This window comes from Falco naumanni, chromosome 13 (assembly GCF_017639655.2).
Source record: "Falco naumanni isolate bFalNau1 chromosome 13, bFalNau1.pat, whole genome shotgun sequence".
Lineage (NCBI taxonomy): Eukaryota > Metazoa > Chordata > Aves > Falconiformes > Falconidae > Falco > Falco naumanni.
In genome coordinates, this window is record NC_054066.1 from 1,142,084 (window position 1) to 1,164,564 (window position 22,481).

A 22,481-nucleotide genomic window follows, 5' to 3' on the forward strand; every position below is an offset into this window, starting at 1 on the left:
TCATTTGTTTCGTTACTTTATTGAAAGTGGCAGATCCCTTTCAACGTTTTTAAAAACTAAAACCATTTGTTGCTTTGAATACTGGATGAGGTTTGTGGGGATTGTTTCCTTTAAAAAGTTTACTCATTACACTGTAGTGTATGTGAGTAATAATACAAGGTACCTTATTGACACGATTTGCTACCATCAGCAACAGTGACTTTAAAAGCAGCAGGAGCCCTCCAGCTGCCTTTCTGCTGGACTGCAGTCTCTGCCTTCCCACCTCGGTAAGCTTCCTGTCTACACATTAACGCCTTTTCCTGCGGGAAAAAATGGGTTTGTTGTGTTCTCCGTAAATGCAGGCTTTGAGGTGGCTTGCACCACGGAGAAACGCAACTCTGCAGCAGATCTACAGCAAGATCAAACAGCAGCACCTCTCCTCTGCGGGACAAGTTCATAGTATTTGCTGAGCCTGTATTTATCCATCAGAGAGGAAGGGTAAAGGATAGTCATAAGCTAAAGTGAACAACGCACACCAGGAGGAGGGAACATATGGTCCTTCTCAGCTACTTTGAGCGCAGCACTTACAATCTCCAGGTCTGAATCAAAGTACCAAAAATCAAGCCTTGTTACTAACGAAGTGGCCTATCTTTCAAAAAAAAATGCTGAACAGCTACAGCTTTTTTTCTCAGTGGCTTTGGGGTGAACCACATCATTCACACAAAAACATCCAGACAGAAAGATCTGGGTATCTAAGGTCTTGCTGACTTAATGGATTTATCTTTACAATTAGAGAACAGATCTCTAAGCAACCAGCTATCAGAAGTTATTTTCCTAAGTCTATTTTTCTAGACCTTTAAACTATAGATTTAAGATCTCTGCCTTTACCTGAATTAAAGGTTTGCTTTATAAACTAGTATTACACAGAAAGCAAAGCTAGTTGGGGGATGGCTCCACTGGAATACCTTAAGCAGCAGTAGATGCTTTAATTTCTCTGCCAGCAACCACCACCGCAGTCTGTCAATTGGAGCAGAGTGCTGGCTTCAGCGAGTTTAGATCCCAGACTGAAAGAAGAGCCAGAAAGTGAAAGCTGTGAAGAAGGGGATGGAGGCCTAGAGTGGCTTTGCAAACCCCAGCCACACCACACGGATACCGTGGCTGCCAGCCATCCAGTTTATACCTTCCTGTTAAGGACAGGTTTCTTGCCTCAAGAGCTGCTACACAACATCTGTCTGCCTTTTGTACTGCAGCCCTGTCAGCACCCCCATCCCCTTTTTTTTTTCTGCAACATTTGGGCACACACAGTAGGTGCCCACTCAGCTTATAGACTAGGACCGCCAAACCTGTCCATCTAGTTGCTTCAGTTGCAGAAAGCACCAAGGAAAGGAACTCTACCAGCTCCCAAACCAAATGTAACCACTTTGCCTTCCAGCCCCTGGAGACCCAAGGCAAGTTCTGCTTTGCCTGAATTAGGTGAACCAAGGCCTAATACAAAATGATGTCCCAGAGCCAAAAAAAGTACAGTCAGCAAACTCATCCTCCTGTGAAACAACAAGCTGGGAAAGAGCGGCAGCATATTAGCTCAGCTGCTGCTCTACTTGAAAGCTTTTCATTACTAGTCTGCGAATGAGTTGAAGCAGTTCTCCAGAACAACTGGAGAGCTGCTCAAACTTTCCCAGAGGTCGTAATGCATGGAGAGCTTCCAAACATACCTGCACTCGCACATTACTGCTGACACACTTCTTTAGGAAGGGCAGACTTGCCTTCGAAACATCTCAGTGGAGGAGAACTGCCCTCTTTTCCAGCAGCCAGGCATTTACCAGTAACAAGCTGTGAATCAAACCAAGCCAAAATGGATACATCCATAGGGAAACAATTAAAAACTGCATTGATTAAAACTGTAAAAACAATTAGACCACCCATCTTGGGTTCTGCAAAAGGTCTAAATTGTACTTGCATTGCAAACCCCACCCTGGGTTATCATGGAAACACGTGTAATATGAAGGCTCTGAAATGTCCTGAAGTCCGTAACACAATGTTACGTCCAATAGCAGATGGTGGTCTGGATTAGAGATGTAGTTCTCATGAAGCTGGAAAAAATCCTTCCCCCCTCACAACAACAGCAGGGAACGCAGGTGTCAGCGAGCAGAGGTCAGGTGGTTCCGACTGTGTGAAAACCTACAAGAAAGAACAGTGGGTGGAGCTGGTCACTACTGTCCATGTCAAGCCCTCACCTGGAAGATGGCCCACACGCACTGCACCAGCCAGTGTGTCTGCAGACAAGGAGGTGAGTCTGGGTGTATTTGCCCCCACTCCCATTGCTACTGTCAGTTTTCTAGATAAGGAAGTCTTGAAAGAAAAAAAAAAAAAGCAAATTAACAAAAAGCCAAGGTGGCACTTTTTTCAGGCTTTTAAGACTCACTTTTAGGCTAGGAAGAAATTTTGAGCACTAGTGTTTTACAGTAAGAAACCAACAGGGTCTTTGATGTTTTGCAAACCTCCAACCAACCAGTATCTTGTGCTTACACACTGTCCAGTAGTGCTATTTCTAGGCTGATAGAAGTGAACGATACTGAAACAACTGCACTGCAGGCATCGAACACACATCTGTGAGCACCTCCTGCTCAACTAGAGGCTGAAGTTTTTGCAGGTATCACAGGACACTTTCTGTGATGTGTCTTCTACAGGCCAGCCAGAAGAGACAAGTGTTCTCTTCCCAATGTAAAGTGATTGTTAGGCGAGTGATCTAAACAGACCCACACCATGTCTGCTTGAAAGTTTGAGCAACTTAGTAACAGAAGCTCTCAAGGACAGCCAGTATTTTCAGTCCTTATTATCCAAGGTTGTTCTTTGCTTGACAGCATCCAAGGGATGCTTGAGGTATAAGGCACAAATGACAGCAGCTTAACCCATCAGAAACAAATGCTTAGAAAGCCCAAGTTCAAGAGTGTAAAGACTGTAAAGCTTGGGTTGTATTTACATTAGCAACCAGAGCACAGAACGGCTCCTTCGGTCACATGTACAGCAAAACACTTTTACTTCCAGCCTTCTAACCCGTGAGGGGCCAAATGTTAAGTTTCTCAGCTGCTGAAGAAAGGGCAAGATTTAGGACAGCCTGCTGTGAAAGGGACAAAAGCCAAATTAATGTTAAATAAAGCCCGATAAACCTGTGATCAGGATCTGACACTTGCCTGCAATACATGGATGTGACCGAACTCGGTGCCAGCAGTGGAGGCAAGCTGCCTGCAGCACCTGATGAGCAGCAAAGAACTTAATTCTAACAGACTATACTCCTTCACTGGTTTAATAAGTAATTCACTTCAGGAAAAACATTTTCCTACTACCTGAAGCTGGGCAAGCAGAGTGACTGGCTGCACAAGCGCTCTAAATTCTCACTATTCCAGAAGCGTTCCTGGTGACATTTTGCATAGTCCTCACTACCTGGGTAATGGGGCCAGCAGGATGTCTTATATATATGTATATACATATGTATGCAAGATGAAGGTGAATAGCAGCATCTTTCTGTGCTCTACAACATTCATCTGAACTACAGAAACCTGTTCGGAGTGAGAAAGGACTTCTGAGGCAGGAAGAACTGCTTCCATTACTTAAAAGCAGATAAAGGAAGTGACCTTGGGACTATGAGGTCAGCTGTCACCAATATTCAGTTTTTGGGTGTCTCAGCTGGTCAGCACCAACCTTTCCCATAGCTATGGAGTATGACAATGGTTTGGGTCACTGCCAGCCACACCCCAGCTCACATGCTAGAGAATACTCACCTTTGTACCCGCTCCACCATGTGTGCTATCAGTTTGTCAGAGATGCCTGGGCAGGACTCCTCAGCCAAGCTAAAGGCGTTCTCCAGCTCCTCCATAGCTCCCACATTGCCTCCAGTCTGCTTGTGCTTGTCTTTAAGCTGCAACCCAGAAACCGTGTGTCAGTTCCTTATCTCACTGCAGAAAGCACTGTTTAAGCAGTGCAGTACACGCATTAGGTCCCTTTCCCTTTAGTATGACTACACAAGGGTGCAGGAGGGCATCCACTTTCTTTAAAAAAATAAAAAGGGGCTCTTTTTGTAGGTTAGGAAGATGGAAGTCCAATGTCTGGAGTTCAGACTTACTTCCATGTAATAACAGCAATTGACGTCCTTAACAAATAGGCCCCGATATACTCTTAAACAAACTCAGTTATATTAGAAATGCATCAACAGCCCTGAAAACCCATAAAGTAACAGAACAAAGAACTCCAGCTCTACCCAAACCAGTACAGTCACTTTACTGCTAATGACAGCTTAGCTCCCAGACGCACACAAAGGTCTGTAGACGGGTAAGGCAGAAAATATTGTTAACACCAGGAGTTAAGTCACCATCACTTTTAACAGCCACAAAAAAGTCCGAGTTGCTTTTAGCGGACTGGGAGGCCAAGGCGGATTATGGCCATGCTATGGGTCCTGAGCCACTTGGCCTCCGACACTCTTTCCCGAGACAGCTTTCCCCAGGGGTACAGGGGAATGATGCCCACACTCCAAGATCTCCATAGACCTAGATGAAAAGCCTCAGTTCACATCTATCACGGTTAGTGCACTCCGACTAGGCCTCACCAGTCACAAGTTTACTTGCACACGATTTCAGCTGTTAATTTGAAATAGCTAAACCTCTGTCACGAAGGAACTCCTGACAGGTCACCGACACCGAGCCTGAAGGAGGCTGTCGCTGGAAAACCCAGTCACATCCCCTGCAGTGTTTCACCACCTCCTTCACACAAGCAGCTCACGCAACAGCCCCTTCCCTAGTATGCACAGTTATGCACCGTGCTGAACAAATATCAAACCTTTTGTTGAACAAGCAATGTCTGCCAGCTAACTGCTGTCCTGGTCAATTAAGCTCCTGTTAGGCTACGCTGATTAAAGGGCTATACATAAGCCTCACAGTTCTTTGCCTGCAGTTCTAGGATCAGCCTTTCCTGTTGTTGGTGTTCGCCTTTTCTCCATGGTCCAGAAAGCAGGACAATGTGAATGGTAATCACCAGCTGCAGCCGTCCCTGTGCTCCAAGTCCCTTGCAGGAAACAGTTCCTAGCTAAGAAGAGCTGCTGCCTCCTCAGCAAGGCGATCACTCACCAACACAAAGCCTCGGCTGTGGAAGCAACTCGCGTACACCTCTGCTCATTCAGAAGTGGCAAGGGGCACGGAGGGCAACTCAATTAAACATCAAGGATACAGATTTCTTCGGCCAAAAATAGTTGTGATGCTAAAGCCAAGGATTTGATTTGACATCTACCTGATCAAAGACTAACCGCCTCGGAGCAAAATGAAACATGGGGTCTGTCCTGCAGGTAAACTGCCAGCTTATCACCAGCCTTTGATGCCAAGCCCCTGACCTTTTAGTTTGCCCAGCAGCCTGTGATGTTACCCTGTCACTTTCTGCTGCAGAAGAGCTTTCTGGAGGTTAGCAGGGGGGTTACGGAGCTGTACTGCACAAAGCCTTACAGGTTGGCCTTTATTTATTGCTTGGCCCTCCAGGCCCAAATACCTTACCTTTCCTCCCTGGCCCAGAAAGGGCAGACAGGTTTTCAGACCTGCAGTTGCCCACACCTGTGTTGATGACCCACCACGGGTCATCTTCAGTATTAACATCCAGTAATACACACGCAGAAGACTATGAACAGCATCTCAGCAAGATTTCCATTCACAAAGACCAGCTTCAGCCCTTTTATGGAAAGTGGTGATCAAAACCTAGCAGGTATAAGAGGCAATAATACAATGGTGAGAAGGAGAAAGACCTGCTGTTGGCAGGAAACTAGAACTGAACAGAACAGGTGGAACCAGCAGTGAAGTAGATTTCCTATTTGGAGACAAGTTTTCTTTCACCCCCCCTGCTGCTGCACGCAGAAGCCAGTTTTTTTCCGGAGACTGCCCAGAACCTTCCCTACACATGAGTTTGCTGAGTGGGATCAGCAGAGATGGCAGGGATGTCTAATCAAAGGAAAGGAGCATCAGCAAATCTGGGGCACAGGAGTCAAACTAGCAGAAATTAAAGGTCCAAGAAGCCACTTTCCACCTGGAACTGGTGCAGCAAGGCTGGTAAAGGGAAGATGCACTCACTGGTTTGGAGAACTCACAGCTCTGAACACACCCTCATGCAGAAGACTCCTGAACAGGAAGGACTGAGAACCAGAGATAGTGATTATGCTGCACAGACTGCCTGCATCAGAAAACAACTTTATTTTTTTCATTTTTATCTCATGTCTAGGCCTACGAGACCCAGACCATCTGCCTCATGCTCTGACCTCTGGAGGCCGAGCCCAGCAGAGTACAGAAGAGTCCAGTTAGCTGAACTCTCAATTTCCGAAGCAGTGCTCAAGAGCCTGCTTTTTAGAATGACCTCTGCCTCCTGCCCTGCAGCAAACCCTCTTTCCACATAGCACTCGACCGGCGAGAAGTGATTCAAGTCCAGAGACTAAACCTCAAAAAGCACAGCACTCTGCTGGGCCACCCCTGGAACAGAATCAGGATCCGGAAAAGAGCAAGTCATTGGGACCAGAGAATGGGTCTCTGTGACCCAGCACCCCAAGAAAAGAACCCCAACAGGCAGTGCCTGTGTAAATGATTTCTTCTGAAGTAGAACCTTCTTTCCTACAGTCCTGCTGCAAACAGCAACTGAAGCCCCCTTATAATTATCATACTCTTCTCCTTTCTTAAATCACCAGCTGGAAAGACAACTCCACTCTCTGCTGATACAGACACTATCCCATCATTAATGGTAGCTTTTACTGCAACCCCACACCCCCACCCAGAACACAAGGCAGGGAAACAGGGTGGATTTTCCAAACACATTTCCTCTGTCTGCCTTCCACAGGCCATACATAGGTAACTCCTCGGCCTCAGCATGCTACCAATAGCAGACATGTATAAACCAAGAAGATGGCCTAGTAACTGGCAAAGCCAGCTCCTGCTCTGATCCAGCCACATCCCTCTCAGTGACTCTGCCATGGACAGCAGCACATAGCACGAGGGCAGGGAACATGCATGGCAGCAGGCAAGCTTAAATACCTGCCTGCCCTAACAGGAGCTGCACTTCAACCACGGAGACCAGGGACATCAGAGCCCAAAGTTGCCTAGGCATTAGCAAGCCTAAGACACAAATAAGAAACAGGTACTCCTCTACCTTGTCCTCACCAGAAGACAACACAGTAATGCTGTATTTACAGGAACACAAGCATATCAGAGAGGACACTCCAGGGACATATTCACTTTCCTAACATACGGTATAAATCCCTGAACAGAGGCACAAATGCTTCATAGTCCCTTAACACTACTAGGAACCTCATCACGCTTCCCTTCTCCAAATCCTTCCCCAGTTACTTATCCGTGTCAGGCATCTCTTCATCTCCAATCACCACAGACACCAAGAGGTTGTACTCGCCTCCCCAAAAACTGGGTGAACAAGCGTTGAGAGACACTGTGACCGTGGCTGCCTCTTGATGGGCTCAGTAGGCTAGAAAACAACATGAAAAGAAGTTATAAAAAAAGCCTTTGGTAAATTCACACCACCTTGATGGCAGTCCCCTCACCAGGTCTCAGGAAAGCCACAGACTGCAGTACCCTGACCATGTGGAAGAGGCAGCTCTGTGGCACTAGCCCTTAATACCAGATGAAAGCAAATTTTAGACAGAACACGAGTGCCTGGTAACTTCTCCAAGACCCTCAAAAGCTTGGGTTAGTTCAGTCCACTTTGGAAAGACCAGACAGCAAACATACCTTCTGAGAACCATGAAGAGCCATTCCTTTGTGCAGCTTGCTCAAGGAGTTGGGGCGAATAGTTGGTGGGAATGTCCAGATTGGACCCTGGTCTCCATCCTCTGTGTCTCCATCACTGCAAATGAAAAAGGGAAGGTCAAGACAAAGCTTCAGCTTCATACAACAGGTGTTTTACCCATGCACTCCCACAGGCAAAAGCTCCCCCACACCAGATTGTCATATCACCACAGGGCCCCAGGCATTTCCCTATTCCAGAGAAAAACCTGAAGAGGAACACTTCAGTCTCTACAGCCCATATACAGCACTACAGAGATCTGAGCAAAGTACTACATCATGTTTTCAAATCCCAAAGACCACCTTTCTGCTCTAGCCAGCTTGAAGACAGTTTGAAGTGCTAGTCAAATTTAGGAGAATTTCAAGGCAATCCAAGTGCACAGTTTGAGGGCCCAGACTTAGGTGTTACAAGCCAAACTCCCAGAGTAACTGATCACTTAAATCATTGGCCACGACAGGTGAAGAGAAGCTCTGCCTAGCAACAGCGCCCTTTCCTCACCCAAGGATTACAGCCTTATTATCCTCCACACTGGTAGCAAAGCTGTCTACCCACGAATACACACACATATGCAGCTGTTGCCACACTTTCTAAAGCCTGCAGCTCTTTTATTTAACTGGATGTGCATAAAACACAGCCTTGATTTACTAGTTATGCACAAACTAGATGTTTCTCGTTAGTACTTCTGATCCCTTACGCTCAGCAAAGAGGCTCCACAGGTTAAGACTAGAATAGAGCACTGGGTCCCACTGAACAGGAGGTAACAGCCTGTTTCTTCAGGCAGCAGTCACCTGCTCCCACAAGCAGATGCTCACAGGCCTCCCTGAACTACCGTAAGATCTCCAGCCCAGGTGGGGAAAAGGATCTGAGCTGTTTGCAGGCTACCCTGGGGCATGCAGGGTACGGCAGGGGCACCCCTCCATGCAGAACATGTACGTACATATCAGAATCACCAGAACTGGAATCTTCTCCATGGCCCTCCGACTTCCAGCGCTTGAACCGATCTATCAGCTCCATTAGGAATGAGGTTTTCTTGGTGTAGCGTGTGATGAACTTGTGCTTTAGCAATTCTTTAGCTGTTGGCCTCTAGAGCAAAAAGGAAAGCAGGCTACATCTAACCATTTCTGTACACTAAACATGCAAGTGCACGACTTCAACTCTTGCCAGGCTTGCCTGTCCATCCGGCAAGCTCAGTACTTCTTTCTCTCCAGAAACCTTGCACCAAAAGGTCTTCCTGCTAAATAAATCTTTGACGTCTGCAATACTTCACCCAAATTCACAGGTGGACAGCAATACTCACAAATCTAGGATCCTTATTGAGGCAGGCTTCCACAAACTCCTTGAAGGGCTTGCTGTGGTGACCCTCAAGTGTTGGAGGGTTATTTTTGGGGATCAGGAAGAGAACTCTCATAGGATGCAAATCAGAATTTGGAGGCTCTCCCTTTGCTAGTTCAATGGCTGTAATTCCAAGGGACCAGATATCTGCCTGAAAGAAGAGCAAGAACCGTGACAACATGGAACAGCAAGGATCAATTCTGCAACATGGAAGCATGCGACTTTAGCACAGCTGAAGGGCTGATCACATAAAATCAGACAGGGTGTTTCATGTGTAACAGACAAACTTCTCCAACAGACCTTGAACCATAACAGGAAAGTATCATTTGTGCAGTAAGCAGCACTTCCAATCCCTGTATTAACCCTGGCATCATCTCACATACAGTAGCACCAGGCAGCAAACCTCCTGCTCCCAGCTCACCTTGAAGTCATAAGCAGACTGTTTGATGACCTCTGGTGCCATCCAGAACGGAGTCCCAACAAAAGTGTTTCTCTTGATTTGTGTGTCTGTCAACTGTCCAGCCACCCCAAAGTCGGCCAGTTTCACATCTCCTTGTTCCGAAAGTAGCACGTTGGCAGCTGTTCACACAAAGAGGCATCAAGTCCACTAGTTTCTGAATCATCTCCAGCCCACACAGAACTGAATACTGAGAACAGACCTCCTGTGACATCCTCCTTTGCCCAGTGGAAACCCACAGCTCAGATTCCCATTCCCAGCCTCACACCGTTCTCAAGCTCTGACCTCTGCCAGCTAACACGGACCAAGTTCATAAGCTTGGCTGGATCAGAAGGGGGATATTTCTAGGGCAGTAGCAAGGAGCAGGTGTGAAGGGCCACACAATCAACTAGATGTGATTCCTTGCCATACAAAGAAGAGGACAACATGGCCCAGGATACTTCAAATGGTCTTGATTTTTTTCCTAGTAGCACTCCGCAAAGGTTAAATAGCAGATCCTTTTAAAGAGCTCACAAGTCCTGGTCTTGTACTGCTTCCCACTCAGCTTAAGACAGTGATATTGCACATGTTTTGGGATGGGGGCTTTCTGGGAGGACTTGTGACACCCTACCTACAAACTTGTCAACTCTGCTGGCAGCCAACAGTCCTGCACAGCTTGCAGTGCTAGAAATGCGTAGTTTCACTTACACAACAGAATCTTTTCTACATATCTCCCTGCATGAGGTTTCTCTGCTCTGCTTGTTCACATCCCCTCCTGCAGAGGGTCAGAGCAGTTAGCATCCAACACTGGCCACATCTCCACAGCACTGTCCTCTCGTCCTCCTGCTGTCCTCTGATGCTCTGTGCTCAGTGTGAGACTGCTCTTCGGGAGGCAGATACCAGGTCTCTCTACACTGCATACAGCCAATGACTATAAAAATCAGTAACAGGATAAGCTGACACAAGCTGCCCTGATTTTCTAGGGCTGTGAACCCTGCATGAGGACAGCTTACCTTTGCAGTGTGTTCTAACCATGATAACGAGCATACACACGCCTTGGAGTCCAGCAGTAAAGCAAATGTCCAGACATAACAGAGTCAGCTAATATCTGAGCATGCCTTTCATGGACTCCTTTGCTTTAGCCCCCTGCCTGTCCAGACTACAAATGCCAGAGAAGAGCTACAGATCCTTACTGGTACTCTAAACGCTAAAGACATATAAGTCATGAGTTGCAATAAAATGACAAGCATCAAATTCAGAAAGAAGCAACCTAACAGGAAGCTAAGCTCTCCACTCTCACCTTTGATGTCCCTGTGGATCTTCCTCTCAGAATGCAGATAATCCAAACCCTTTAGGATTTCTCTCAGGATAGTAGCTATGTAAGTCTCCTCCAGGGGTCCTGGCTTCAGCTGATAAAGGGCAAAAAAATGACTTAAAGGAGGGTGACTGATGCCTTGGATTTTCCAGCCTCTCAGTTTGCTACTTGGAAACCTCAGCCAAGGTCACATTCAGCAGGAAGCACCTACTGTGTGCCCGGTGCGCATTCTGTAAGCGGAGTGCTGGACTTTGTACCTGGCAACATTAAAAGGAAAATCTTTGGAGGATTTTCTGTTAGTCTACTAAAGGCTTCCCAGAGAAACAGCAGGATGCTCATCTTTTGCTTTGGCCTGGAAATACATTGCTGAACAGAACATCTTAACAGTTTCTCTTGTTCAAGTCTCTCTACTAGCACGCAAACACTGACCTTCAGCCACTACAACAGCCAGAGACAACTTCTACCTTCTGGCTGTACAGTATTGTATCAAAGCTCTTCTCCTTTTCATCAGTTCTCCTCTAAAGAAGTCCTGCCTTTTCAGTGCAATAACTGAGGTTCTGACACTAACGTGACTTCTGCTGGTAACAGCCCCCACCCCTGCACCCTTCCTCCAAGTCAGTTCAGTGCAGGCAGGCTTAGCAGTTTTCACTACATGACCTTAGTTACTGCTCTGGAAAAACAGGCTTTATATTGTCCTAAGGAGAAAAGCAAAATCCTGTGATGGAATACTGCACAGCAGAACTTTGGCCATGTGTTTATTCTGCATTTGTATTCCTTTAAAATCTGGGATAACTTATTAGATGTCATTTGTATTATCAAACACCTGGCAACGCTGATTGTGGACCAGGTCCCTGCTGAGCTTGATGCCATGCAAGCACTGAACAATACCATGAACTCGTGTTAGGTGAAGTATGGATTTGCACCGCTCAAATCAATTGGCTGCTGTCACATTTAAGGTCACTGGCTCCTTCCATTGTAAAGCAGCAGAGCACACTCTAGAACAGTGCTCTGAATGCTGAGCTTCATGCAGACATTTCCTCTGTTCTGGGATATGCATAACCAGTACATCTGTCCTGCACTGCCTACCCTTCAGGCACAGGGCTGTCAAAAAGATGGTATGTGGCAAGTGAGTGTCCAGTTACAGGCATTTCACAAACCAGGTCTCCAGCCAGCGCTTTCCATGGTCCATAGCTTACCAAATCCAAGGCTGAACCTCCTCCTAGGTACTCCATAATTATCCACAGCTTAGTGCCCTGCAACAAGAGCATAAATCAAGAGTAAAGACAGTAATAAAAGCAGGCAGAAAAGTGAAACTCCCCAGAGGCAGCAAGACACATGTGTAGTCCTGTACACAATCCAAGAGATGCTGCACACTGCAGCTCTCAGAGGCCTAAGGAGGTTGCTCCCAGCTCCCTCTTTCCCACTGACACAGCATTACAGCAGTGGACCAGCCTCCAGCACATTTCTTTCTCTCAGTCTGCAGTTTTACCTGAGCAAGCTTAGTGTCCCTACAGGCACCAGACTATACAGCCCACAGAGATAAGCGTATTTGCAGGCTGTAGCCATTTAACATCACTCCAACAGACGTAGCACATCTCCTTCTTGACAATGACAGGGGACCTTTGCAGCCTTTGATCTCAGTAACAAGACTGCCAGCTTCAAGGGTACAATCAGTAAGACAATCTCTTACTCCTCAGAGATTTCCAGACTGAGGTTCACAGGGTCCTGGTAGGAGGTAAGCATCAGATCCATGGAACTACAGCTTGCTTGGTGTTTGCAGTAGAAGGCTGAGAAAATGCATTATAGCCTTTGAAAAATACGTAAGGAATATCAGGATCCAAAGAGCCCAGAAACTGTTTGCTACAGACCCAACGTTACATATACCTCCAGCAGCTGGCATGCAGAGGCCACTTCTGGTCATCACTACTAGTAGTTTCCACTGGGGATTCCTAAACCTGTTTTCAATGGAAGTGGTACCAGCATTCCTCCAAAAACTCAGTTCCTGTTCTTGTCATCATTTCTGATCAAATGATGATCACAAGAACACAAATACAGTTTCAAACTGCTCTTCTTTTCAGACGCATAAAGCCCTCAGTGGTACTACCTTAAAACTGTGATACTTTGGAAAAGTATTCCACAAACTCCCTTTCAAGAATGGCCAAACGGGGAAGAGGGCAGCCTCTTCAACGAGTATTTTTCTCTCCAGGGAAACGTCCTGCTCTTGGGACCACACTGTACCGAGGACCTCATTTCCATATGCTTTGCAAGTGTCTTAAAGCCCAGCCTCCTATTAAGACCACATGAATGCAATGGGCAGAGCTACTGCTGTTCCTGCTGCCACACTGACACTCACAGACTGGACACTTTCCAGTGCTGTATGCCACCAGCAGCTACAGCACCCATCGAGAAGCCCACGCCATTCCCAAACTGCTGGCAAGCGAACTGCCATGGCTTTGTCCTACCTTCAAGTAAGACCCATAGTACCGGGTGATGTAGGGACTGTCACACTGGCTGAGCACTGTAATCTCCTGCTGAATGTCCTCAATTTCATCCTCAGCCTCCTCCAGATCAATGATCTTGATAGCAACCACCTCCTTGGTGCGGTTGTCAATCCCTTTATACACTTCACCAAACGATCCTTTGCCAATCCGCTCCAGCTTGGTGAACAGCTCCTCAGGATCCACCCTGGAGTGCTAAAGCAAAGATGGGAAAAGTCCATTAACTCCCACGGCAGCCTGCAGAGTGCCACGTATACCCCTACAGCTCACATCCCTATGTATATATATACAATATATCCAAGATTAGAAAAACCAAGGAAACCTTTTACATGGGCTTTCTGCCCCTTCAGACTGTAGTCACTGGGAGGAGGAAGGGGAAAGAAGCCCAGAAGGAGAACGCCAGTAAGCATCTCTACGGAAGGTGTTGGGTCCTTTGGGACAGGACTGCTCGACTGCAGGCACTAAATTGGTGCCAAAGCAGCTCCATGAGCAAATACTTGTTCATGCTTGGATAAAGACAGACACGGTGTACCAGAACCAGCCCTTCCTTTGAAGATCTGGATGAGAAAATGGGCACAAGCAAGAGGCCACAGGAAGTTCGCATGGATGTTTCCCTAGTCTGCTTTCTGGCACTCAAAGACTGGAATGATTTATACAATTTGCACCTTTCCCTACTTATTTGGAGGGTGAAATACTCTAATACTACAAATACCAGTTCACACTAGCTCTCTTCTCTGCTGCAGCCCGATTTCCAGGCAGCACCCATCCCAGCTCTCTCCAGATATTTACAGGGGGAGCCTTGCATCTTTTAGGTCAGCGGCAAGGAGGCCGGACACCTGCCTATACCAGAGGAGACAGGAGAGCTGAATGGACACTCCATCTGCAGACCTGCTTTTCTGGAACACCCTGTCCTCTGGCTGGCACACCCAGATGCAAAAGCAAATAGCATTTCCCTCATTAGATAAGCACATCAACTGGGAAGCTACTAATAGCACTGGCTGGAGAAATACAGACTCTTTTAACAGCAGCTTCAAAGTTAATTCTTTATTAGGACAAGTACACACAAGAAAGTGAAGAAATCAGCTATTTCATTCTGTCCAGCTGCAGACCAGGAGGTCCTCCTCTTCTTCATACTATTAAAAGGCCCTTGGTGAATAGGTTTTCTGCCTTTTTAAAAAAATTAGTCTAGTTTTAAAAAAATATCTGTAAAATATGGCCTGATCTACAGGAAGCATCCAAGCCACTAGAGCAAGTTTTCCACACCCAGAACTTCTCAGTATCACCTCCAACACGTCACCCAGAGGGACTGCTCCCTTGCAAAGGCCTTGAGCTGGCAGAGATTTTATCTGAGGACAGAGCAGCTGCATTTTTCCATCTAACACCAGGTTCCAGCAGCAGACCACCACTGAGCAGCCCTAGATGCTGCTTAATGATTAAGCCAGCCAGTCACTACAGGTTGTTTGCCTTCTGTGCCCAGTGCTTTGCTATATGGAGTAAGCCAGGCCCAGAATGAGCTTTACAGTCAGCTTACTCAACAGGATTTCCACGTGCATTCCAGTCCAAGATACAGAAGGATAACCAAATATCCTTGCGCATCCATGGCAACACCCAAACAGGCTGTACTTTGAACAAATGCACTGGAAACAGACTGGAGGGGATATGCCGAGATAAAAGGAACTGGAGATATGTAACAGGGACTGGAGGGAAGGAGGCGGGGGAAAGGAAGAGGATTTGAGTTTGAGAAATGCCAGGAGGCAACATGAGAATGATGACTGCAGCGCAGGGAGAACAGTCTGGCTAGTCCAGGCTCACAAGAGGCCAGGAGCAGCTTCCACCTCTTGACCAACTCACAGGAAGGGGCAGCAACATGGCCCAGACGTCACCTTGCACAGTCACCTGCTGCAATGCCACCTGCCACATCAGCTACTCTCACACATCAGGGAGAAGGGAGAGAAAGAGGATCATCTCTTAGAAGCACTTGGCTCAGCTGGTAAGGGAAACGCTATCCACATGAATCCTGCAAGGAAGCAACCCTGCAAGAAAACCTTCCTCCCCTCCCAGGTCAGTAATTTTTCCAAGAGAAAAGAAATTGCAAGATGTGAGTTACTGCTCCTCTCCTCAGCCTGGCATGGCGTATCAAAGAATCAGGACTGATTCTTCAAGAGCAGGACATCAAACGTAAGAGCACCAGCTACTGCAGGCAGCTTTTGGGACAACCACCATTTTATGTATCGGGCTCTGTAATCACAGACAGCTTCGTAAACAAACTTCCATGCTCTGATGCCAGTTTATCCCATTTTCTGTGGAACGAAGCAGTTCAGGTAGGGGTGGTGAAGGAGACAAACCTTCACGACAAGCATGTGGAGGGTTTGCTCAAGGGCTCAGGAAAATGATACAACACTGATGGGCAGAAGAGACAGGCCCACGATATTAGGTTGGAACAGGAAACTTTGCAGATAGTGAATTTACCTCCCCAGTACCTGTCACTTCAAAACTGATCTGGAAATGCTTCAGAGCTCTCAGGTGACAGGGCAAGAATATGAGTCTTCTGTGGAGGGCCTGAGGAAGAGCATCCCCTGACGGAGTTGTCCAAATCACACAACCCATACCCATCAACAGCCAGAACCTAGTGAGCGAGTATGGCACAAAGTGGTAGAGAGTCCTTCCAGCCATGGTTAACAGTCTCCCAGATGCCTGCTGCAGAACCAGAGTCTGCTAACAAATTTCTTCACTTTCTGTAAACAGGGAGGAGGAAACGAGCCCATCACCAATTCAAGCAGGTCTGCCCAGTGGAACACCCTGTGAGCTACCATGGTGGACACCACAGAAGACATTGCCAGATGGCATCTTTGTGGAAGCAATCCTGAATTCCCATGACAAACTAAGACAGAATTATGCTAGTCTGCAGGACATCTGCTCAAAAGCTCTCGCCCATTAAAAAGTTCCTGTTTGAGCTGCCACATGGTAATTCGCTGCCGACGAGCAAACATTCAGACCGATGGGCATACGAGCCCTGGCACTCACCAGACAGAACAAATGCAGCTATGCCAGGAACAGAGCACTATGCAAGTGCATCGCCCCATCAGAAGAGAAGCACACTACCACACTTGGGGGGCCAAGTGGGGCAGGCAGAGGGAAGCAGAACACATTCTGTGTAGCCTGACTCTCCTCTAGCCCAGTAAATTTGTACCTGCAGAGCACTGCAATAAGGGGTGTTACAAGCACGATCCGTTCCCTTCTAAATACGAATTGATCTCGGTGTCTTGTCAGAGAATCACCCTGGCTGCAAATCCATGTTCTAGAACTGTGCACAGCTACAAACACACCTGAGAAACATCATTAGTAGAAAGTAATAAAATCCAGATTAAATCCTTTACACCTGGCATAAATGAGCATAGATAACCCAAAGAAGCTTATTAGCACCTGTCAGTTTTGCAGCCGCTCACCACCTTGGGATCTTTCCATTTTCTTCCACATTCACAGAACCCACCAGGGCTGCAAAACCAGGCCAGAGTCTGAAGAGCTAGCTGGCCAGCTGCTGTTCCTTGTTCTACTACAATGCACAAAGCTTTTAGGGATGGTCACCTCATCGTACCTTTTTGCTTGACTGACTGTCAATTACAAAGCAGGTCTGGAGCAAAAAGCTTCATGCTGCTTCTCCCCATTGAAAGCAGTCAGACACCAGAGACGGCTCAGTCAGGCATGAACAGGCATTGGGAAGAGAGCACACAAAGCTATCTTGGTTGTACGTGCAGGAAGGGGAGGGAATTAAGTATGAGAGGGATGAGGACAATCTGTCAGTAATGTGCTCCTCTTCTGCCCTCCAGGTTCTCACAGCCCAGGAAAGAAGGATGCTCTGTCATGACAGGTGTGGGGGTGTTTACCACCATGACTGATGATGCCATGTTTTAAAACAGAGCGACTCACTGCAGACATCAGGAATTAGGAAATGTAGTGCCTTATGAGGCAAGCCTGGCAGTAACACCAGCTGCAGAGACATGATATCCACAGCCTTTGAGGGGAGAATAGAGAAAAAGGGTAAATATCTACCCTCATTTCAAAGCTACTACCCGGAAAGATAAGCTGCATATTAGGAACAGAAGCAAATACCCTTTGAACCAGCTCAAGGTCTTCTCTCTGGGCTGTGTCCAGCTGGATCTCACTCTCAAAAGAGCCACATTCAGCATTGCAAGCAAGAGTCAGACTTGCATCTGCTGCATAAAACACTTGAGAGGTGCTGAAACCCTTTTGGAAGTGAGAGTTCCATGGTCTGGGGCAGGTCAGGATCACAATCACTGTTACATATGGCAGAAGTCTGTAACAGAAAAAGATTGTCAGGGCCACAATACTTTAAGAGCTGAAGCTGCTTGGGAGTTTGGCAGCCTCCAAAGGTTTACATGGAACTACAGCAGCATTTAGTGTTACTTCTGACTAGAGCACTTTTCAACCAGCCAAACAAACAAACGTAATTTTCCCCTGCCAAACACAGTAGAAGGAGGAAGTTTTAACAGACCTCAGGTACTGACCCTTCCTTCATTGCCTCCTCTCCTCCCCAACTTCCCATCCAGCATTCACCCACATTGCATGCTACACCCTAACCTCTGGCCACCAACAGATTGGTCATTGCACTATGGCAACAGGCACTATGTTTGTTCTCTTTGGGGAAATCAGCTTGGCATCTGGAAACATCCAAGAGCTTCCCTGTCTACACGATATTTGAGCACAGCTCTTTTCAGCTGCCGAGCCTGAGACCGTTTTGAACTTTTGGAGTATAGACAAGAGGAAAGTTTGTGTTCAGCACTTTGAAACACACAAGCTTTTCTGAGGCTCCCAACTTGCTTCACAGCTAGTATCCCTTTGCTTCAAGGGAGTGCGGCATTACTTAGCCAGAGAACTTGAACAGCTTCTTCAACGTCACATAAGGAACAACAAAACTAGAAACAGAGCTCAGATTAGAGCTTTAAACACAGTAACGCAAATACATCATCTAGCAGATAGAGCTCCCAACAAAGACTGGAGGCCCACTGTGCTGTATGTACACAGCAAAGGGCAGCCAAGAAACAACAGACAGCCAACTAGCTGAGGCAGGGGAACAGATGCACAGAGGTAAAGCAGCCTGGGGATTTGCCTACGGTAACCCCGCACATCAGCAACAGAACCAGGAAACAAAGACAAGTCAAGCCCCTGACATCCCAGTCCAAGTCTTAGTCTCTCAAATTTCACAGAACCTCCTACCACTCCCTAAACTAGTGAACAGAACTTCAGGCCGATTCCTACTGCCCTTCCAGCAAGCCTCAGTTACATAGCTTACGAGGTCCCATCAAGGATTCCTAAAGAGATCTGAGGAATGGACAACACAGACTGCTTTCCTATTTCCAGGACCAGACAGAGAGTCATGGGATGACAGAATCTGTGAATGTCCTACATTTGCATAACAAATTCAGAGATGAGACCACTGGAACTCTGATAAGCTTCATTAGTGAACGAATGTACAAAAAAGCCTCAGAGCAACCTCCTCTGTAGCTACAGACCTCAGTTCTCAGCCCTAACCAGACAGTATCCTTTCCTATTCCTTTCATTTCTCTCCCTGTACTATGACTCACTCAGGCACTATATTTGCATTTAATTCCACAAACACTTTGGGGAAACCATTTATGTGAAAGACTGCATGCAAACTAAGATGCACTGCAAATCAATTTCAAATCAGAAAAGGCTTGGAGAAAGCACAGTCTCAAACCACTAAAGCCTTTAGTATTACAGTTATACACTTAGAAGCAGAACAGAAAAATACCAAAAATTCTCACATATCATGGTTTAACAAGACCTACATTCAGTATTGACATCTGCCAATAATCAAACACACCCCGCAACCAGATTCAGAAGAAAGAAGACTTAAGCCAACACTATTGTGGTTTAGTTTTTAGTCCCAAGTCATGACATCATCCTTCCACATTCCTCTTATGAAAATGTCATCACAGCAACAGGATTTAACCACATCCACTGAGGCTCACCTCTCTCTCAGAAGAATTAAATGCTCAGTATCAAGTATCACTACCTCTTATGCATTAAGATTACAAACACTGTTCTTCTCAGGCTGCTGTTATGAACCCTTCAGCAACGTAAGTCTGGCACAGCCTGCACACACAGCTTTTCTGTTCCCATTTCTATAGACCTCTCCTCCCAAAAATACTCAAGAGTGCCAATGATTCCTGTTTCCCTAAGAAGAGCAAAGTTAACGTCAGAGAAAGGCACCACACTGGGTGAAGAATTCCCTTTCCATATGGCTAGCAACCTAACACTATCAGTCCAAAACCACCATGGAGAAGACACAAATCAATGTGCTGACAGGACTAAGCCAAGACATGTGCAAGAGGGACCGAGAGTGGCAAAAAGTGATTTTCTAGCGATTTGTTTAAACTCATTTCAAGAGCAAACATAACAACGTTTGTTCTTGATACAAGAGTTTAAAACAAATTTTTAACTGCCACTTACCTGGCTGGCAAATTCTCTTAAGTGAGCCATGCCTACAGGATGCTCAGACATCCGCTTTTGCAAAACCAGGGAGGTTGGGACGTTGTAGCACAGCGGGAAAGTGGTACTTTCTCATCCACTGGTCAACTGCAACAAGCAAGAACATAACAGCTCTACCTTGAGGTTCTCGGAGCCTGGCTTATTCCCCAAAAGAGCTACCTGCCTCTTTTTTTTCCCCTTTGATTTGCAGTTCTCCTTGAACCTACCAGCCCATTCTAAGTATGCCAGCCCCTCCTTGCAAACCCCATTTCTGAATTCTTTCCAGGCATGCCTTCCACATGTATCAAGGAACCTCACTGTAATGATATACAGTGACAAAGCCTCAGGCACCATTTTCCCCACCATCACCTCAGCACGCTCCCTAGTATGACAGCTGCCCCTACAGCACCATCCCTTCATCACAAGTCCCAGCACCTTCCTGAGCACAGCCACAGAGTTATCCTCAGATACCCTCCCTCCTCTCCTACTACTGCTCCCTAGTAATCCTGTCACTGGGGGTACCCCTCCACTCCCGTTCTCCCCAGTTCACCCACTTGCAAAGCTCAGCTCCCTAGTGCACCCCTTCCCCCTCAGGGATCACCAACCATACGCCACCCCTCGGCACCACCCCCCCCCCACTGCTCCCCGGTTCTACCCCCAGAACCTGCACTCCTCAAGCAACCCTCTCCACCGATCACAGAAGAGCCCCAACGCAGCAGGGCCCCCCGGCCCAGCCCCCTCAGGGGCCCCTACCCCAGTGCTCCCCAGTACGGCACCCTCAGCGTCCCACAGACCCCCTCAGTGCTCCCCTGTCACGGTGGCCCTCCAGCCCCGCTCAGGGACCCTTGCCCCCATCTCACGCCTCAGGGCCACCACCTCCTCCCAGTACCCCCAGAGAACCCCCACCCCATCACGGCCTCCTCAGAGCCCCCCACCCCGCCCGGCCCCCCCAGGGCCCCTCCGTTGCGGATCCCCATCCGGCACGGCCCACGGCCGCCCTCCCGGCCCCGGGCGCCGCCGCACCTACCCGGGCAGCCCGCCGCACCTACGGCCAACGCTCCCCGCGCGGAGGGCGGCGCGGTGCCATGCCGGGCCCCGGCACACAGAGCTGCCGTCACCCCGGGCTGCCCTGGGACACCGAGCCCGTCCGCGGCGGCAGGGGCGCCGGGAGAGGGGTGGGAAGGGCCGGGCCAGGCCGCGCCGCGCCGGGCGCAACAACACGGCGCGGCGGGGGGCGCGGGGCAGGGGCGCGGAGCCGCGCTGCCTGCCGGGAGGTGCAGTTCCTGCGCCGGGCCGGCCGGCCGCCGTCTCCCCTCACGGCACTACCGGGCCCGGCAGGCAGCGGGCCGCGGCGGGGGCGCGGCGGGCGGGGAGGGCAGGGAGACGGCGCAGGGGCTGCTGGGACGGAGAGTCCGTCGGCGCGGACGGCGCAGGCAGCGCGGGCAGCGGGGACTACCCGTCCCAGGGGCCCCGCGGAGCGGCGCTCCGGCCTGGGCCTTCCCGGCGAGGCGGGGGCGGCGGCGGGGGGGCCGGCCCGTTCCGCCCTGCGGTGGGGACGGGGGCGGGGGGAGGAAGCCTTTGTCCTCCCGGCCCTGCTTCGCGCGTCATGGCGCCTCCCCTCAGGCTGGCGGCACCTCCCACCGGCCCTTAGGGGTCCCGGGCCGCGGCTGGGCTGCCCCGTGCGCGGTTCGCAGTGCCGCTGGGTCCTCCGTGAGGGCGAGGAGCCGCGGACCCCCGAGGGACTGCCAGTGCCCCCGCCCCGCTGCGGGGAGCCAGGCCCCGCCGGGCCGGCGGGCTGGGAGCCGGCGGAGCGGAGCGGGCTGAGGCGCGACGGACGGGGCCGTTCCGTGGCCCTTCGCCCCGGGCAACCCCGCAGCCTCTCTGGGGTTGTCAGCGGCTGAATCACGTTTTCAAAGGAAAAAATAATTCTCGCGACCTCTGTTGCCAGTCAGGTTTAAAACCAGACTTCAGCTTTCTTCCCCACGGTTAACAAAACGGGCACGGCTTCTTAACCAGCGCCCAGAGCGTTCCTCACCAGGTATTTCTTCTGACCATGAATTTGTGCTGTTTTTGTCAAGAGCTGTCGCGAGGGGAACAAGCTCTTGACAAGTCACTGTGTGGACAAACGGGTCTGGGCCGCAGCCAGCAGCCCTCTGTCTGCCGGCCTCTGGTCAAACCATCCAGCACTTAGAGGTACTTGAGGGAAAACATCAATTAGATAGAGGACCAGTATCAATATCATGCCTGTAATGAGATAGTATCTTTGTATTTAAATGAGCTGTATCTGGGCTGGAAGGTTTTCAAACAGAGGTCTTGCCTGCCAGGTACCTGGATTGCTTGAGTTTTGAGTTTATACTGCAGGACCAGTCTTCTAGCCCCACAAAATACAATTGCTTTGTCTCATAAATATCCCTATTCCAGTACAACTCCTTGACTTGGGAGATCTAGGAACAGACAGAGGAATCAAAGCTTCCTTGTGAAGTAGGAAAGGAAGGAGATAGAGTTCTGCTGCAGCAAGGACCAAGGGATCAACCATTGCCTGTTTGCACACACACGAATCACCCCGTAGCGGTTTAAGTTGTGAGTCCCTGTGTACGTT

At 48.6% G+C, this 22,481-nt stretch overlaps 1 protein-coding gene across 4 annotated transcripts; it reads right to left on the reverse strand.

Annotated features, from left to right (window-relative positions):
• Nucleotides 1-21,115, reverse strand: STK25 (serine/threonine kinase 25). Of its 4 annotated transcripts, XM_040612945.1 has the most exons (12): nt 20,910-21,113; nt 19,865-19,990; nt 13,337-13,567; nt 12,071-12,127; nt 10,860-10,968; nt 9,545-9,702; nt 9,089-9,274; nt 8,729-8,874; nt 7,737-7,851; nt 7,402-7,473; nt 3,759-3,895; nt 1-2,157 (listed from the first exon to the last, which is right to left on the reverse strand). In XM_040612945.1, the coding sequence occupies exons 2-12, from the start codon at nt 19,913-19,915 to the stop codon at nt 2,118-2,120; spliced, it is 1,302 nt and encodes a 433-aa protein (XP_040468879.1). In that variant the 5' UTR covers nt 19,916-19,990; nt 20,910-21,113; the 3' UTR covers nt 1-2,117. The 4 variants fall into 4 exon arrangements, 2 of the variants coding, with proteins under 2 accessions (XP_040468879.1, XP_040468880.1); XM_040612946.1 differs by lacking the exons at nt 19,865-19,990; nt 20,910-21,113 and adding an exon at nt 17,483-17,668; XR_005830650.1 differs by lacking the exon at nt 1-2,157 and having other exon boundaries at nt 3,784-3,895; nt 6,081-7,473; nt 20,910-21,115.
• Between the last annotated feature and the right edge of the window lie 1,366 nt (nt 21,116-22,481).

Coding starts and splice junctions, on each gene's coding strand:
- STK25 (XM_040612945.1), bottom strand. CDS start 19,915: ATGTCTGAGCATCCTGTAGGCATGGCTCACTTAAGAGAATTTGCCAGC. Junction 10,969..12,070: donor GAGGTTCAGCCTTGGATTTG/GTAAGCTATGGA, acceptor GCCCTTTATCAG/CTGAAGCCAGGACCCCTGGA. Junction 7,474..7,736: donor CTCTTCATGGTTCTCAGAAG/GTATGTTTGCTG, acceptor GTTGTTTTCTAG/CCTACTGAGCCCATCAAGAG.